At 35.3% G+C, this 18,713-nt stretch overlaps 1 protein-coding gene across 1 annotated transcript in view; it reads left to right on the forward strand.

The window, feature by feature from the left end:
- Positions 1-18,713, forward strand: part of CNTNAP4 (contactin associated protein family member 4) — a 214,761-nt gene that overhangs the window by 58,071 nt on the left and 137,977 nt on the right. The window contains exon 3 of the mRNA XM_088519940.1: positions 11,476-11,669. Coding sequence (XP_088376066.1) covers positions 11,476-11,669 — 194 coding nt within the window. The remainder of the gene's footprint in view (positions 1-11,475; positions 11,670-18,713) is intronic.

Below are 18,713 nucleotides of genomic sequence, written 5' to 3' on the forward strand. Positions count from 1 at the left end.
AATAATGAAAATCAAATTGAGTTTTTCTGTTTCAAATAAAGTACTTAGAGTATTTTAGAGCATTTAAACTTGGAGTATTCAAACACTTATTTTTACCTGGAAACTGCATGTGCCAATGTTTTATCTGTTTGCCTTGCTGTACTAATAGACCATGCTGTATGTGCTAAGACAGGTGCCAAAGTCAATGAATCAGCATTTCCAGAAGTATCATCATCAGAAAGTATTCATCAAGGACAGAGATTACAGTAGTGTGATAAAAATGGCAGACATAAACATATTCATATTCTCAGAAATGTTATTGCCCTGTGCTTTTCCTAGTAGAATACCCAAGCATATCACTCCTGTTAATCACAATTGGACACAATCTATCTGACCTTACATTACAGTTGGATAATAAAAATCAGAAGATTTTTAAGATTTTGATACTATTGTAAGTTTGTTAATATTCTTTTTACAGTTTATTAATATTATTGTTTCATTATCTATACAGAAATGTACAATTCCTCAAGGAACATATAAGACTATCAGAATTATGCCACTAATATTTTTGCAGCATGGTAAAAAAAAAAAAAAAAAAAAAAAAAACCCTGGTCCATACTTATCTTTATTTGGTCTCAATAAATGTTTGTATTTCCTACTGAAATGTTGGAAATCTATGTTTGAGGAGACAGGAATACAAATAATAAATTTTCAAAAATCACATCTGGATCACAAAACTGCAAGCTGTATATATATATATATGTGTGTGTGTGTGTGTGTGTATGTATGAATACATGTATATATGTATGCATATACACATTTTTTAGTGTATTCACTTTAAATATATATATAGATAGATTTAGTGTATACATCTTACTAAGGGCAGTAGCTTGAGTTGAGTCTAATTTAATTTCCTTGACAAATATCATGAGAACACAGGTGGCACTTGTTTAAAGCAGTTCACAGGCTTCCTCTGCTGAATATACTTAGGCTGACTGATCAGAAGTAAAGGTTTTACTTTTGCTTTCCTCCTCTTTTAAATCTGTGACTGTATTCAGTGAAGTTATGATATGGCATACTAGCTTGGTAAAAACATCAGTCTATAAAAAGGACCAAGTCTGATTCATTTTGCTAGCTTTCATCAGGATGTCTCGTGTCAGAGGGAATGAAAGGAAAACAACTAGAAAGAAAAAAAAATAAAATGCTTTTACATGCATAAGTGACAGAATCACTTAAGAATTTGTGGCAAAATCAACTTGAATGACTATATTTTGCTAGAAGGAACATTGATGCAATAAATACCTATTTTCCATTAGGTATTTATTTTAGTTGATATTTGCTAGAGCATTCAATATGCAACTAGAAACTGTATTGAATTTGTACCGGAAATTTGTTTAAACTCATCAGCTTAATGAAGGATGGTAGTCATAATTTGTTTTTTATTTTCTGTGAAGTTTTATTTGCCTCACTTACCTATGGACAGAATGGCCTCAGACAGAATTAAGAATCATAAGGAACAAACAGTTCCCATTTTGTCAACCAAAGCAGAAGCAGAAGATTAAGGAAGAAAAGAGTGGCAGGTATATCATAAATGTAATGATACAATCTTCACATGCAGTAAGGATTGCTAATAAAGCACCCTGAGCCCAGGTACACTTGAAACATAGATAAAAAAAAGAGAAGGAAAACACTACTACAGGACTCATTTCTCTACCAACTAAACATTCTGGCTTTGTTTCAGCCCTGTATACGTTCTGAAAAGGCTTGCACCTGCCCACCACACACAGTACCCATCATTTCTGAATATAAATCTCATTTGAATGAGTAAGATTTTGATGACAACTGTGTACACATAAGAGAAAGGGAAATTTCTAAGTGACGGACACATATTAGTCATTCGTGAGACACTAAATACAGTTCTGACTTAGGACTTTATCAATGTGTAAAAATATGCCATGACTGGCCTGAATCCAGTGCCAAGGTCAGGATCTTGTATTGAGGAGAAATCCATTGTCTCAAGTGGGTCAGGATCTTGTATTGAGTCTCAAGTGATCCACATCTTTATCACTTTTCATGGATTTTAATAGTGCTTAAATCGAAGTTAAAAACCCAATTGCTGTGTCTTAACTATTAAGAAAAACTGAGAAACCTGAGAAATACTCTTATATTTATGTCTAGCTGCTCAGCTATAACAGTATGATTGTGGTCTTATTTTTATACATTACAAACTGATGGAGAACTTTCATTTGTATTAAGCTTAACATATACTAAGAGCTTCCAGATAGCTGAAACACAAAACGAAACTCTGGTTATGATGAAAGGATCAATATGCAATCTCTCCTTTAGCAGAAGTCTTCAGCATGGTACCATCCCTTAAAAATAAGCATCTTTCCCTGCTATGCTGAAAAAAAAAAATAGTTATGAAAACTGTGAAGGATCTGGATACCACCCAATCTCTCCTAACACATGAACCAATTTTGGGGTTGTTATTGTGATTCTTGTCCGGGTTTCAGAAATATTGTGACTAGACAACGCAACTATGTATTTTTGATGGCATGGTATTAGGAAAAATCCAAAGTCCAACTGCAGAATTTCCCTCTCACTGAGATACTTTGTGAGAAGCACTGTTTGAAAGAAGACTGTGAAGTTCCTTCCACATATGACTGAAAGGTATAATAAGGTACCTGTGCTGCTACAGACATATTAGAAAGAAATCCAGCCTCCTAGAAGTTGAGGGATGAGAGGAATCTTTGCAGGAACAAATCTAGAGAGAACAATAAGTTATTCTATGTAAGGAAGGTATATCTTCCTAGAACAAATGGCATGCAGATCTTTCTCAATGGAACTCAAAGCTAAGAGAGAACTTCAGGTAATTTTAAGTTAGGTAGATTGTCAGATGAGCTATGAGGATGCCTTGCTTATCCTTTTCAAAGGAGAATGGTTTGAGAAACTTTTCCACTAGTCCGAATGGCAGCTGCAATTACCATCGAGAACAAGTCTATTTTTGTAGGAAGATTTACTGTGTTTTGAGATATTCTGAATTTTAATGTCAGTGAAAAAAGTAGGTATGTTCTAAGAAGAAAATCAGCAATTTAGTTTTGTTTTTTCAGTTGTCAGAATATGTATTTTTAAAGATCTTAAATTTCAAAAGTGTGGCAAGTTTTAGTCTCATTAGAAAAAAAATAGGTTTTAATAATCATTTGTGACAACTAGCAGTTGCTATATGAAAAGATGTTTCAGAGGCATTTTGCATCTTATTGAGAGTGACAGAAAAGTGCTTGTAAGTGGTGTTTCTAATTACAAAGCTAACTCTATCTCTATGAAGCCAATTAGAAGAACATAGCTCATTTTGTTTCAGCCTTTATCATCTCTATTGACAACAATTTAGGTGAGCAAGTGCATGAATCTCATTTTGCACCACATCTTCTGAATGCTTTGAAGACATTTTTTCTCAATCAGTCACTATTTAAATATATACCAGGGAGATATTTCATAAAGATGGCTCAAATAGCTTATCAAAAAGACAGCTTATTTTTAGTGATTCAAATATTTATCAACACCACTACCTTTTCTTTGGGTTTTCCATGACCATCATATCACAAAATGCTGTGGACCAACTGTCTACATTAGACAATGTATTTTGGACTGTGCTGGAAAGATCAAATATGAGTCAAACACTTTATATAATTAGTACTGCACTTCGTTCTTTGAAAGGTGGCCATATGGTCATGGTCTGTTTTGATAGAGATTAGTATGCACTTATAATTATGAAGAATATGTTGTGAGAATGAGCTGCTCCTGCTACATGTTAGAAAAGGACTTTTGCCCTCCCCTCCCACAATGGGAGGCAAATGTTAGAATAATGTCTTTCCAATAGTTTTCTGCTGGAAAGGCAGTTTTTGTTTTTTGTAGACTACATTTTTTTTAGGGAGAAACTGTTCTTGAAAAGTGAGATTTCTCAAATGAGGTTTATATTCAGAAATGATTAAGTTCCTTCTTCTCTGCATTACTTATTTGGTTGAAACTATGCAGCAGGTGTATCTCTGAAATATAATTGTGTAGTATATTTGTGTAGTATTGTTTTAGTGATCTCTAAATAAAAACACATTTGTTGTTCTCTCAGTTTACAGGAACACAATGTACCTGTTATATTCACAAGCTTAAATTATAAAGTGGATGAGACTGCAGAGATTTAAGAAAAAAAAAAGAAAAAAAAAAACACCTAAGGTTGCTAAGGGGCCAGTTGGATACCATATCTTCTTTAAGCAATCATAAATCCTTTTCAAGAGGCCAGAATTACTATGCTGAATGTCCTTTTTCTATTTTGAGTCACAGAATTGGCTCTATTTTGTCTGATAGTTTAAATACAGATAAAAAGTAAAAATTAGACTTTTGAGTCCTGAAAATAGCCTGAGGAACAACAAAATTTTTCTTAGATCAGATGCAAAGGATGATGCAGTTATCATATGTGATTGAAAAACACTGTGCTGTAATTTTATATGTGAAGCCTTGATTTCAGAGTTGGCTTCAGATATAGCAGTCTGCCTTCTTTATGTGTCAAAAGCAGATTCTCAGTTCTGTAGTCCTTATTTAAGGATCAAGGTGTTTGATCCTCCTCTCAATTTTAATTGCTATATTCTGTCTATGAATTATTTTTTTTATGTGTAGGGTTATATCTTTTATCACTGAGGTATGACTCAGAATTGCTGCAGCAGCTTCTGCATACTCTTTCCTGAAAAAAAAATGCCAATTAACTGATACGATTTGCCTCCTTATAACATCTTGACCATCATAGGTACATAAATGAAAGTTCCTAACTGTATGAGCTGTATTTCTTAGACTGGCTTAATGCAGAGTTGAATTAATTTCATGTGATCTAGAGGAAAATGGGCCAATCCCAATATTCATTCTATACATCCTGCCATCAACTTTTATAGAATAAAAACTTTTCATTTTTTACTTACACTGTTAATCTGCAGTTTCACAAATCTTCATTTGTGACTTGCTTTTCAGGCTGAAAAGGCAAATAACACTACATTTTGATATTTTAGTCTTTTTGCAACACACTTCAGTTGACATTTCTAAGCACAGAAAGCCTCAATTGTCAACTGCAGAAAATCTGCTTTGTAATACGTGCAGCCAAATTCATCCCTTGTGCAACTTTATTGACTTCCAATTAAAATCAGGTTCTGTTAAATGATCCATATGGGAAATACACAGCTTGGTTAATCAAGGAAAGGCATCCTTTACAATGCATGTTAGTTCAAATCTGGATTTTTATTTATACACATTGCTTGCCACTCTTTTGGCTAAATATGCAAAAATAGACCAAAATTGAAAGCGGTATAAATGGTGAGACTCTTGTAATGAGCTGCATGTGGAGAAGCTAATGCAAATGCATGTACCAGTTTTCAGATATTCTGTAGGTTGCATAATGATGCAGAGGGAAGCCATCCACAGAATAAAAAAGTAGAGAGGGAACTTTGGAGTTGCCTAGTGAGGGAATCTTTATTTCAGTTTATCTTCCCTATTGGGTTTTTAAATAAAATAGAAGGTGCCTAGCAGCCTGATGACCACTGAGTGCCAGACTACAAAACTTAAGCATAACTTAATGAATTCTTTTCCAGTAATATTAAGCTTTAATCATAGTAAATATAAATTGAATCCAGACTCCATAGTTCTGCTAGCATCCCAAATCCACCGTAAGATTAGTTAGCTGTTTTCTGTCATGGTTTTAAAGTTTAGGGACTTTTCCTCAGTCTTGTCCTGTGTACTTTTTGGTAGCCCTTTTCAAATGTATTATTTTTTCTGTTTTCAATAATAATGGTATTGCCATACTTACAATACTGAGGAATTATTAAATTCATGCCCTTAAAATACTTATCCTAGTAAACACAAGCCAGGATGAGGAACTAATGCCTACTCTGCAGTATGATTCATTTATAATGGTGTTCAATGGGAGAGGACAGAGGATATTTTACTTGCAAAAGTAAAGAAAATCATCTCATAATTTCACATGAGAATGAAATTCTTCTGTAATTAAATTCATCTGTGAATCTAACAGACCTTTTGTGTTTCTTTGAAAGACCCTTCTGACATCCATGGTGCACTTTGCTTCCGCAAATCGCCATGTCCAAGGATACAGAACCATACGGTTGAGGTTGGAAGGGACCTCTAAAGGTCCAACTCCCTAAAATAGATCTGGACCTCTAAAGGTCCATCCTGGAGCATGTTTCATAGAATAGCCTCTAGAAAAATATGATACAACAACAACAACAACAACAACAACAAAACAGCCTTGCCAAGCACAACCATTCAGTATTGACATTAATCTTGCTGCAAAGTCAGAAGATACAGAAGAAAAGGAGGTAGGGCAGGCATGGTGCCATGCCATGCAGTTGGTCAAGGTGGGTTGCAGTGGCTTCGTGGTCAGGTGGATGCAAGCAGATTTTTGGTGCATCCTACTGCCTCTGCTTGATGCTTGGCAGTGAGAGTTGAGCTGCCTGGTCTTAGGTAATATGCACCAGTTTTCTCTGCACAGCCACTGAAGAGTAAAACCCTGTGGATGCAAACGCTGAGGCTGGGGACTTTGCAACAAAGCATTTTAGATGTAAGCAGTGAAATTTCTGGGAGATGACACTGCTCATTCCTTCCAAAGCAGCAGTGTTAAAGGGAGACTTTTTTGACTTGCTGTGTTCCAAGGGAAGCCACGGGAAATATTAGTGGAGCCACACAGAAAGTGAGCTTGCTGATTTAATTTTTACTAACTTAAATGTCAGGTGTCAAATGGGGAATCTCCTGCAAAATCTTCAAGTCTCAGACCAAAGTAGAGGAAGAGGTTCATAAGAAAAGACATGTAGTATTCGTAAATGTTCCTCTAGTATTTAGTGTTTTCAAAAATTGACTGATTTGGAGAGTATTCGTTGACCTTTAAAATATATTTTTACTTTCTTTGAGAAAAAAAACAATTTTTATGTAAACCAAATGTCGTTTGGTAATTTTAATGGGAAATTGATTTTTATTTTTTTTTTATGTTTCAACCATCTCCAGTTTGCAATTAAAAGTCCCCAGAAGTCACATGATTTGTTTGGAAAATGATGAGACATATGTTGGTACTTAAAAATGATTAGGACTCGAATGAAGGAAATTTATTACTCAAGTTCATTCTGTATTTGCAATGGTTTGCCACTTTGTATAGTTCTCATAATCCCTGATTTTCTGTCCAGTCTGCCAGCTGTGAAGCAAGATGCCTTTTGGCATTTCTGATTGACCTCATTGCAACCCCTGGCCTTGCATTTCAAAGAGGATCCAGCTCCCTTGCAGTGGGTGTCAGTAACTGAGCATTAATCTTTGTGACATGAGATGACATGGATTGTTGTGACCTGTCAATGAGAAGGGAGTCATGATGTCCTGCCCTGAGGGGCATCAGTCCCCTTAATTGGGCTGGACTTGCTTGCATGAGGTCTGCAGAGCTCAGGAGGGTCCCAGGACCACCAAGGGATGAGGCATCACGGGAGCAGGAGCTGGGTGGCGGGAAAACAACCACAGCCTTGTGAGAGACATTGTACATCCTTGTACATCCTTTGCTAGTGACTGCCAGAATGTTTTTAATGCATCACTCAGTCAGGGGTTTTGCACTCCAGGAGTGCCTTGTAATGGGTGAATTTTGCTCTCTCCAAGCTTGTAAAAAGAATTAAAGATGTTAATTTGTTCTCTGTGCAAAACAAACTGATTCTGAAAGCTTTATTTATTTATTTATTTGTAATAAAGCTGGGAACTTGTTTTATAACTATCTTCATATGTCCTTATGGACTTATATTTTTGCTGAGTGTGAGCACCCAGCACCTTGAAATACTGATACAGTAAAGTAAAAATTCTTCTTAAAGAATAAAGAATGTTACAGTACATGAAGTTGAAAATAAACGCTGAACAAAAACTCAAATCTTTTATTTTAAATAAGCAGACTTTTTTATTCTTGATAATGTCCTTTTTGCTTATGGAAAACATAGCTGAATATGAATGAACTTGCTTGTGGCTATTTTAGCATTTATCTATGTTTTCACTGTATTCCTGAGTTATTTTCTGTTTTTAATGTAATAATCACTTGGCTAATTCAAGCAGTAGTGCATAAAAACAGATTTTTCTAAAACTCTTGTTATGTTACTAAAATTCATTTTTAGATTTTAGCATACACAAGGAGAGAATTCTGTTTACATTATTAAAGACCTACACACATGTACCCCCTCAAGAAGCATGGACAGATATGACAAAGTCTGTGCAATTATATATTGTCATATATTTTTAATTTTCTGAATACCTATCATCATCAGAATGCTACCTTCTGTGCTTCTTATTCAAAATATTCATTTTCTTAGAAATATCTGTATTTCTTAATTTTTAGTTAAGTGCATTTACCAGATAATGCAAGTGGAAGCACTCTTTTTTGTTAGGCTGGTTGTTTTGCTTCATTTCGTTTTTCAAGTTATGAGCTTCTGCATTATTTTCTTATAGTGTCTAAAAAAACACTATATTTATTGGGAAAGGATTGCTGTGATGCTATGATTGTCCTTAAGTCAATACCGAGACTCAGTTATTTATAAATAAGTTCACTAAATAAATAAATCACTAATTAAGATGAAGGTGAAATTTAAATCTCTGCTCAGCTATAGTGTCTGACTGTATTGTTTCCAACTGTACAGTCTCCGGTAGTATGACGAATAGGTAGTTCATGAAGAAACCATATGTATATATGTATATGTATATACCTACAGCATTTTTCACACCTGCTGAATTTTCTGAGGTTTCTTCTTGGAGACTATACAGTTGGAGACTATAGCTGAGCAGGGATTTAAATATATATATATATAGGTATATCCTTGATCTGTTGTCTGTTTTCACAGGTAAATGAATAAGGGAAGAAACTCCTTGGGAGTTAAGTCAAAATATTTTAAAGAAAATTTTTGCATGAAGTTGTAAATCCTGGTTTGGATGAAGAGTTAAATACACAAGCAATCTTTAAACTTCGTATCATAAGTTTAAACATTGTTATGTTTCAGTTAGTGGATGTTGTCTACCTTGACTTCAGCAAGGCTTTTGACACTGTCTCCCATAATGCCCTCATGGGGAAGCTCAGGAAGTGGAAGTGTGGGTTAGATGAGTGGACACTGAGGTGGACTGGGAACTGGCTAGATGACAGAGTTCAGAGGGTTGAGGACCTCTGAAGGTTTGGGGGTTGTCCCGGATGGGCTCGGGATTCGGCAATAATCATGCCAGAATAAGGTGACTACATCGAGCATTTATTCAGGTAAAAGCACATAAAAGAAGCAAAGTATGGATAACTACTCGTAAGGTGATACCTGCTGGAAGGATACTGGACCCAAACATCCTCTTGAGCTGGCAGATCAGAGAGAGAGGGTTGCTGACCGGCTCCCGCAGAGACAGGGTAGGCCTCAGAGTTGAGTTTCTCTTCCTTCTGCTCTCTCCACACTGTCCTCTCTATGCCCGGCGCATCCTGGCATGTAGGGTCAGTATGATCCAGGAGGCAGGCTGAGGGGCGGACAAGTTCTGCCTTTACTTGCGCTACTCTCCACCCCTGGGTGTGCAGGCACGCATACCAGTTGGGGGTCTCAGACCTCAATTTGAGGGTCCTGCCTTCCTCCTCTTCTTCCTCCCTCTCGGGTGTTTGACCTTCAAAACTATTTTACAGCATGTGTGCGGTTATGAAGGCTACAAGCCCGGCCGAGCAGACACCTTCAACAGGTTTTCGGAGTGGGCTGCCTGTGAACTGGGCTGAGCAGCTGCATCCCTGCTCCTTATCGCTCAGCCTAGGCAGGCAAACATCATCTTTCTCAAGGTCTGGCCTCTGCTTCCCATGGGAGATTTTTAATGGCTTTACAGATTATAGAAATTTCCATCTCCATTTCCATTTACATTTCCATACATGGGCCCTGGCCCCCAGATGGGGCCAAGTCTAGTTGGAGGCCTGTGGCCAGTGGTATCCCCCAGGGATCAGTACTCCCCTGAGTGTTGTTCATCTTGTTCATCCATGACTTGGATGAGAGGGCAACACGCACCTTCAAACAGTTTGCTGAGAATACCAAAGTAAGTGGGAGGGGCCAAAACCCAGAGGGCTGTGCTGCCATTCAGGGAGACCTGGACGGGTTGGACAATCGGACTGAGAGGAAGCTCATGAAGTTCAGCAAGGACAAGTGCAGGGTCCCGCACCTGGGGAGGAATGACACCAGGCACCAGTACAGGTTAGGGTTTGACTTGCTGGAAAGCAGCTCTGAAAAGAGAGATTTGGGAGTCCTGGTTGACAACAAGTTACCCATGAGGCAGCAATGTGCCCTTGTGGCCAAGAAGGCCAATGAGATCCTGGCCAGTATTAGGAGGACTGTTGCCAGCAAGTCGAGGGAGGGGATCCTCCCACTCTCCCCAGCTCTAGTAAGACCACACCTGGAGTATCGTGTGCAGTTCTGGGCTCTTCAGTGCAAGAGCAATGTGGAACTTCTAGAGAGGGTCCAGTGTGGAACAACAAAGATGATTATGGGACTGGAGCATCTATCTTATGAGGAAAGGCTAAGGGCTTCTTTAGCCTGGGGAAGAGAAGGCTGAGAGGGGATCTGAACAATATGTATAAATACCTGAGGGGAGGATTTAAAGAAGATGGGGCTGAACTGTTCTTCATGGTGGCCAGCGATAGGACAAGGGGTACAAATTAAAACACAGGAGGTTTCATCTGCATATGAGAAAGACCTTCTCTACTGTGAGGGTGACAGACACTTGGAACAGGCTGTCCAGAGAGGTTGTGGAGTCTCCTTCTCTGGAGATCTTCAAAACCCGCCTGGATGCAACCCTGTGCCATGTGCTCTAGGAGTCCCTGCTGGAGCAGGGGGGTTGGACTAGATGATCCATAGAGGTCCAATGGTTCCCTTAGCCATTCTGCTATTCCGTGTTATTCTGTGATGTGTGATGTTGTGATTGAAAGTATGCATGTGTAGATTTCATACTTTATTCTGTTTTGTGCACAAATAGGTTATTTTAAAAGAGACCCACAAGTTTATCACCCAGTTGTGCTTTCTTGCTTCATATATGCACTTGTATATCCAGCCCTTTTGAAACACAAAATCACACTGAATCATTCAGGTTGAAAGAAACCTCAACAGTTTCTCTAGCATTTAGGAAGTAATAGAAATAGGGATCTATAAAACAAATAAAAATCTGCTGTATTTACTGGAAGAACATTGCCAAATTGAATAAAAGGTACTCAGAAGAATCCATAACAAAAGTTAATTTTAGAGAGAGATAAGGAATAAAGGAAATCCACTCTGACTTTTTATAGTTTTAAGTGGTTACATCCAGCCAAGTAATCCATATGCATTTTTATGCTAATTGACATGTAGTAGCAAGCCAGATCTGGTGCATCTTGAATCGTACACATTTCATGGTAACTTGTATCTATTAATGGTAATTTTCCATCTTTTTTCCCCTTTCAAGGTGCCGGTGGTTGGTCTCCACTTGTGTCCAATAAATACCAATGGCTTCAGATTGACCTTGGTGAACGAACGGAGATTACTGCTGTCGCTACTCAAGGTGGATATGGGAGCTCCAACTGGGTAACCAGCTACCTGCTGATGTTCAGTGATAGTGGAAGAAACTGGAAGCAGTATCGTCAGAAAGAAAGCATTTGGGTATGTATGTTCCATTAATACTGGAGATGAGGTTTCAATGGAAGAGATAAAGTATTTATTCCATATGTTGTTGCAAGCATTTATCAAGCAAAGCAGTGTAATGTAAAGAGCAACACTGAAAGAGATTAAAATAAATAATTAAATATAAAACCTAATTTAGTTTTTGACAAAATAAAGGGCTTTAAGAAACAAACAGCAAAAACCTAGTCTTAGCATTATTCTATTAAGAGCTGCAAACATATATGCTGAAGACTAAAAATCTTTTTTTATTATGTATGGTAAGGTTATTTTCCCAAAGTTTTAATGCTAATGTGTTAAACTTATTTTTTTAATTAGAAAAAAAAATACAATAGCACTATATGCTTTGTTTTTCTGGAATATTTAATCTGATTTTAGTGAGAGAAAGAATCAGCACAAAGAAATCAAAATCTAAACCAAACAAATTTCTGAGATTATTAGAAAAAAAAAATATCAGTATGAATCAATTAATATAGAGTCTTATTGTTGTTCCGCTGTGATTCAGAATCTAATTTCTGGTGTTCCAATCTATTTAACTCCTATTAAATCCTAGAAATTCTAGTGAGAATCTTGATACTTATACCAAGGTATATCCAAAGCCCACACAGAACACTGAATGATAGTTTTACCCCGTAACCCACAGTTACAGTTTTCCTTGACTGACAATGGTTACCAGTCTGGACTGAAGGCTGTGATTTTATCCTGTCAGTGTTATTTCTGTCCTTCTTTTATACATATGAAGAACAAAATCATTTTTGAAGCTTGCTAAGCTTTGGGCTTCAGTGGTTTCTTGATGCAGTTAAGCAGTGTGTTAAAATGTGTTTCATTTTATGCATTTTAATTTTGTTGATTTTTAATTGTAAATGTTCTTTTTACTCTGTTTTTGTCAAACTCCATCTATGGTATAATGAGATTATGCAGTGTCTTACTTGTTGCATAATTATCCTTCTTTTTGAATTTGCTACATGCTTCTGCTTCAGTTTGTGTTTTCACAACAAAGAGAAATAAATGAGTTTCTAATCCATATGGCTGTGGGGAATGAGGAAAGGAAAACAATCTTCCAAATGTTAAATGAGCATAAGCTGCTACAATATTGTCTTTGAGCATCGTCAGAGAGACTGACTAAAGGAATCAGAGAGGTGGAGTTGCTTGATCTCTTCAGTGAAGGCTCTCACGAAATCCTGTATTGATGCTGTGGATATTGACACAGACAACATTCATACATTACTTTGTTTAGAAAAGGGGAAAACAAAAGCACTCTAAAAATCTAATAAATCTAAAAATTTGGATAACTTTTGTTTGATATTTTACTTCTGGCAGTATTCAGAAATAGTTTGGGAATGAAACTCTTAAATCTCTGTTTACTTTATAGATTTTCTCAGGCTGTTATCTGTTTATGTTAACACTTCTCAAATAAAATGCCCAGCTACATTTCTAGAAAAAATATCCCACAGTTTTTAATATCTTCTTCTGTGTTATTTCTGTCATCTTTTTATTTGAGTCATTGCCTACTACAATATTTCAAATTAATTACCAAAGATAAGCATTTTGCTGTTATCCATTAGAAAGACAGAAGCTGTCTGATTTCAAGGGCCATCAGATGCTATAAATACTTCAGAATTCACCATTGCATGCAAAGCTTTGTAATTTGAAAACATTATCCCTAATCTGAATAAAAAAAAAAATACATATTTTCTGTACAATTTCACAGCTTCCGTTTTTGTTCCTTTTCAGTTGTTACTTTTCAGTTATCTCAGTTGCCTTATGGCTTATCTTAATTTATGATTCTGAAACTGCTGTCATCATTGGAACTTGCTACATGATCGTACCAATGTGGAATACAGTCTTAATTAACTCCTACACGACAGTGATTTTTAAGGTAGAACTTGCTCTGCCAAGTGATACTTCCATGCCGCTTTCTTTCACATTTTTTTTTCCTGTAGATATCTACAAATGTTGCGATGTGTAAGATCTCTTTAATGGCACTTCTAAGGCTCATTCCTCTGACTAACTAGCATCTCTCTATGAGCTTGAAATGAATTCCATCCAATTCCATAATTGTTTTTATTTCTGTTGTTTATAAAATGGTTTCATGACTGTGAGTGCTGAATTCAGTTGCAGATATGATGAATTTAGGTGAGATAAAGATCTCTTCCATCTTGTGACTTCTAAATATGATTTGTCTTTCCTTCTCTCCATATTAGGATTTGGTTTATAAACGACATTGGTGACACTGTTACTTAAGCATGCAATATAATTTGATTTCAGACTTACTGCCTTACACCTATGAGGAGTTTTCTGGTAATGCAGATTTCAATTCTACTTTTTTTTTTATAATGTACTTTTGTATTTTTTTTTAATGTACTTTTAGAAACATTTTTGAAATGTTAGTTTCTGAAAAACTACATTATAGTTACAAGTTCTGTACTCTTCATAGATAACCTGATAGTTAGCTGGAATTTGACAAAAATTATGTTTTGCACAACTGCTATGATTTGTCTTTGTCACTTTTTTTTTTGTTTATTCTCTCGAAGTATTTTCTCCACATTTTTTTCTGTGATACTTATTTTAAGATATTTCAAGTGTCAATTCCTAGAATTAATATTAGTATCTTTTTTCAAAGTTCATACAATATTAGTATCATTTAAAAGTTCTGATAAGCGTATAATTCTCAAGTGAATAGTTATTAATGGTAAAATACACATTTTTGGACTTTTTTTTTTCCTTTTCAAAGGGATTAATTTAATCTCTGAAAGAGATTAACTTGGCTTAAATTAATTTTGTCTTAAATTTTGTCTTTATGTGTCTTAAAATGTAAACGCATTTGAGTAAGGAGAATTTTAATATGTTCTTCAATCTATTTTCATTACTATTTTTGCATTAGTTAGCTCATAATTTCAGAAACAGCTAAACTCAACCTCCCTTTTTGCATTTAAAGTATACAATCATTGCAAATCTGTGTGCATATTAGATTATAAGATTTGTGTCCAATAAAGGAGAGTTATTCTTTTGGCTGTTTTTCTTTCATTCTTCAGGAGAAACAAGGTAATGTGTTTCAGGGAATAATTTTTCAAAAAACCTTGAAAATGTTTTTGCTTCTCTAAAGACTACTTCTAAAAGCAGTACTTCTTCCTGGCAATTTCTGTTCAAGATATAAACAACATGATTTTAGTTATAAAGAATCCCATAATTTTTTTTGAATCTGTTATTTAATCTAAACATGGCTGTGAATAATAATCTTTTTAAACCATTTTAATTGGCTTTAATTTGCTTGATAGTTAGGTATCACAAATGATTTTGTGCTCTACACTGTCTTCTTGACATTATTAATTATATAATTAAATACTTCTTTTTAAAAATAGTAACTTTTAACAATGCTGGCTTTCTCCATCATTTTCAGATGGGAGAGCTGACAGAGAAAGAAGAAAGCAAACAATTTGTGTATGAATGGCAAAGGTTCCCATGGCTAACAGTGTTAACGAAAGCATGAGTAACTTGGCTCTTACTAGCATGAGAACACAAAGCTGCTCACCAGCAAGAGTTTTGGGGAAATGAAGAAATGCAGTTTCTCTTTAATTAAAATTTGCCCATATGCCCTCTGATACACTGAGAAAGAGTTCTAGCCTCCTCTTTGTTTTGAACCAGTTCTAAATTTTAATTGTTTTTAATCTTCTCAGATTTAAAAACCAATCAAAATTCAGCAAAATTTTGACACTACTGACAGTATCTTCTTTAAGACAAATTTGCAAATATTTTGAAACAATGTTGAAGTATCTTTGTACCAATCTGTGTGTTTGTGTACATCTAAAATTTGAAGCCTGTTTTCCATTTTATTTACCTTGGATGAATTTAAGACTCAAATTTGTTTTATTTATTATTGAATCTTTCTCAATCATATGTGTTTAGAAAAAATAATTTCACTCTGAAGTTTATATTTTTATCACATGTAATGAAATCATATAAATGTTGAACGATTGATTGTGCACATCTAGCTTCACATGTTGCCAACTTCCTCTTTTAAGGATTTGGTGTATCAAAATTTACCGGGAAACTCTCCATGCTGTGAAACAAATCACCATTATGGAAAGTCCTGGGTTAGGAAATAACAAATCGTGAGTGCTTTGTGGTAGGATTCAAGACAATGGAGCTCATTTGTCATTTTCTTGAAGCTGGTGTCTCATCCTCAGGGAGTCGTGGGGATTAGCATAAGTGCTATGATCCTCCTTGCAGAAAACCAGGGTCACTTTTCTGGATCGCGATCTGGTTTGGAGTGGCGGAACTTCGCAAAAGGAAAATTTCTCAAAAGTAAAATTTAGTGCTATAAAAGGCTGTACTTCCATGCTTCTTAGATAGGCTTATGTCTTAATTACTACTTTCCACGAAAACAAGTTTCCACAGATTTTTGTGAGGACTCAGGGCAGAACTAATTTAAATGATTACTTTATCACCATATTTTTCTTAGATGTAGCGTTTAAAATGTTGTGAGTTCATTATGCAGCGTCTTCTTGTGTCTTCTTTTGCTACTCACAGAAATTAGAGTGCTACCCACATAAATTAGGGATCCTCTGTATTTATAAATTTCAGGAGGGTAGATGATTTAACATAGTTGGTTTTGCTGTGGCTATGTCTGCCGTTGCTTGTTCATTATTTACTCAGTATCTTTTCTTGCCTTTTCAGACTGAAAAAAGTTTACAATTTAACTGTTTTTGTACCCCAAGGATGTATAGCAACTTAGCTGAAATTGACCTCTTTGTAAAATCCTCAATCTTTGACAGGTGTGTGCTTTGTCCGTATAAACTCTAAAGTGTTTAAAAATTAAACTAAATTGTTTAAAAAAAGTCCCTGAGTATTTATTCCAGAATTTTAAGTGATGTTAGTGGCATCAATAATCCTAATGGACTGTTGTGTGTGGAACATTTCCTTTCAGGAGGTGTTTTAAAACAGCCAGAGGAGCACTCATGCCATTATCTACCTAAATTTTGTTTCCGGAAACTTTAGATGTACAAATGTAATAAGCAATACCAAGATCCATGATGTGATAACAAGAAGGATGGAAATCAGGGAGGCAGTAGTGGAAAATTATAGCTAACAAAGAGAATATTTCCAGAATTCATGCAGACCAAAAGATAACAGAGACTTTTCTAGTGAAACAGACTGACATTAACGATGCTTAGGTTCTTATAGTGAAAGATGGTACAGTTGGGTTTAAAGACAGATAAACAAATCAGCTGTGTCATGCTAGCTAAAAGTAATCACTTAAAGAATCTTGCCTTCAGAAGTCTAGATGTTATTCAAGTATATATGAAATAGACTTCATTACAAGGAGTAGCAAAAATATTACACAAATTTCTATATTTTCATTGATTTATATTTTCTTTTTTATTTTGCTGCTGCCTTAAACAGACATAAATAATTCTTTATATAGAGACAACACAAATTCAAAAGACCTAAATCAAAATCATTCTGCTCTGTCCTTTATATGGCATATTTAGTGGTATTTTTCTACATGTTTGACACTATATTGTATTTTTTTTTGTTCTTGAATATACTTATGCGAATGATATTATTTTGCAAGTTGTATTGCTGTATTGGCTCATTGAATAACTTAATGTAGGATTATTACTATTATTATTATTACTGTTATTATGGGTTGCCAGTGAAACTGGATATTATTATTTTCCATTGAATCCATCTAAGATGGGTCCTAACAAGAATCAAAAATGCTTTCTGGGGTAGAAAAGACTGAGTGAAAAGAACTGGCTAATTAAGCTTATATTGTGAGGCAGCTGCAAAAGTTCCTTAGTCTGTTATTTCAATTGAAATGAGGAGAAGAATGCAGCCAGGTGAATATTTTGTGACTAATAATATATACAATAAAAACTTGCATCTTCTTGAGAATTGTCTGAGAGCAGAGTATGATTTACATAAATGAATTTGTATTTTAAAATTATTCATGGAAAAACACATTTTACAAATAGTTTGAGAATTTTATTTAGCTTACTACAGCAGTCAGGAGCATTTCCTGAGCCACTTTTTCAGTGAACTGATCACAGCGATAAGTTTCAATTCACAATTAGTAAGTTTCAATTTCCAATTAAATAAGAGTAATCGTTAAGATTGGAGCTTACAGGGTCACAACAGTGATTTCAGATTTATTTTCTGGAAGAATTTTGTGGTAATTTCATAACTCTGTTGTGAATATATTAACAGCACTTCATGAACTAAGGAGCTGTACAGATGGAAAACAAATGAGATAGGAAAATTTCCAGAAATAATTTGATTTACAAAATATGAACAATCGATTTTAACCTTTGCAATGCTCTACAGGAAATTAAATCTCATCATCTCAATTCTGATAATCTTATAGATATTTCTAGTAACCTCTGATTTCTTGACTTGTGTCTTTCCATAGCAGCTACTTACTTTCTATAATTGATATAAATAGTGTAGAAAAAATATTTTTAGAGATAGAAATAGTGCATAAATATATTCTATCTATAAATGATAGAATAGTTCAAAGCTCTTTGATTTCTGTTGTCTTGGTTGCAGCTGAATCATCTTGATGCACACACACACACACATACGCACAGAGATATATCAATATCCTGCTGTAGAATACTAACTGATAGATATCAAGAGACTTTGCATAGAAATATACTTTGTATATCTCTATAATGTAGGGAAATATGTATAAAGTCATATCAGGTGTTACAACTCAAACAGTGTTTCTCTGAGTGTTCGCACCATGCAGTTACTTAACAAATTCATTATTGTACCTCAAAAAGAAACAATTTACTAGAAAAAAAATATTGGGGGAGATAGGAAGAGACAGAAGAGGCCAAAGAAGGAGAATATTCTTGGCAGTAAAACAGGCTTGAAGGGAAAAATGAAAATGCTGTAGGAAGTCAGAGATTAAGGAAGGTTAGTAAGGCAGGTAGCGAGGAATTTTGTTCAGAGGAAGCTTTGTGAAAGTCATTGGTGCATAATATTCCATTTGCAATTCAGGATGTTATGGTATTTATCTAA

Source organism: Tinamus guttatus, unplaced genomic scaffold (assembly GCF_059628265.1).
Source record: "Tinamus guttatus ecotype Peru unplaced genomic scaffold, ASM5962826v1 Tinamus_guttatus_pri_ptg000076l, whole genome shotgun sequence".
NCBI classification, from domain to species: Eukaryota; Metazoa; Chordata; class Aves; order Tinamiformes; family Tinamidae; genus Tinamus; species Tinamus guttatus.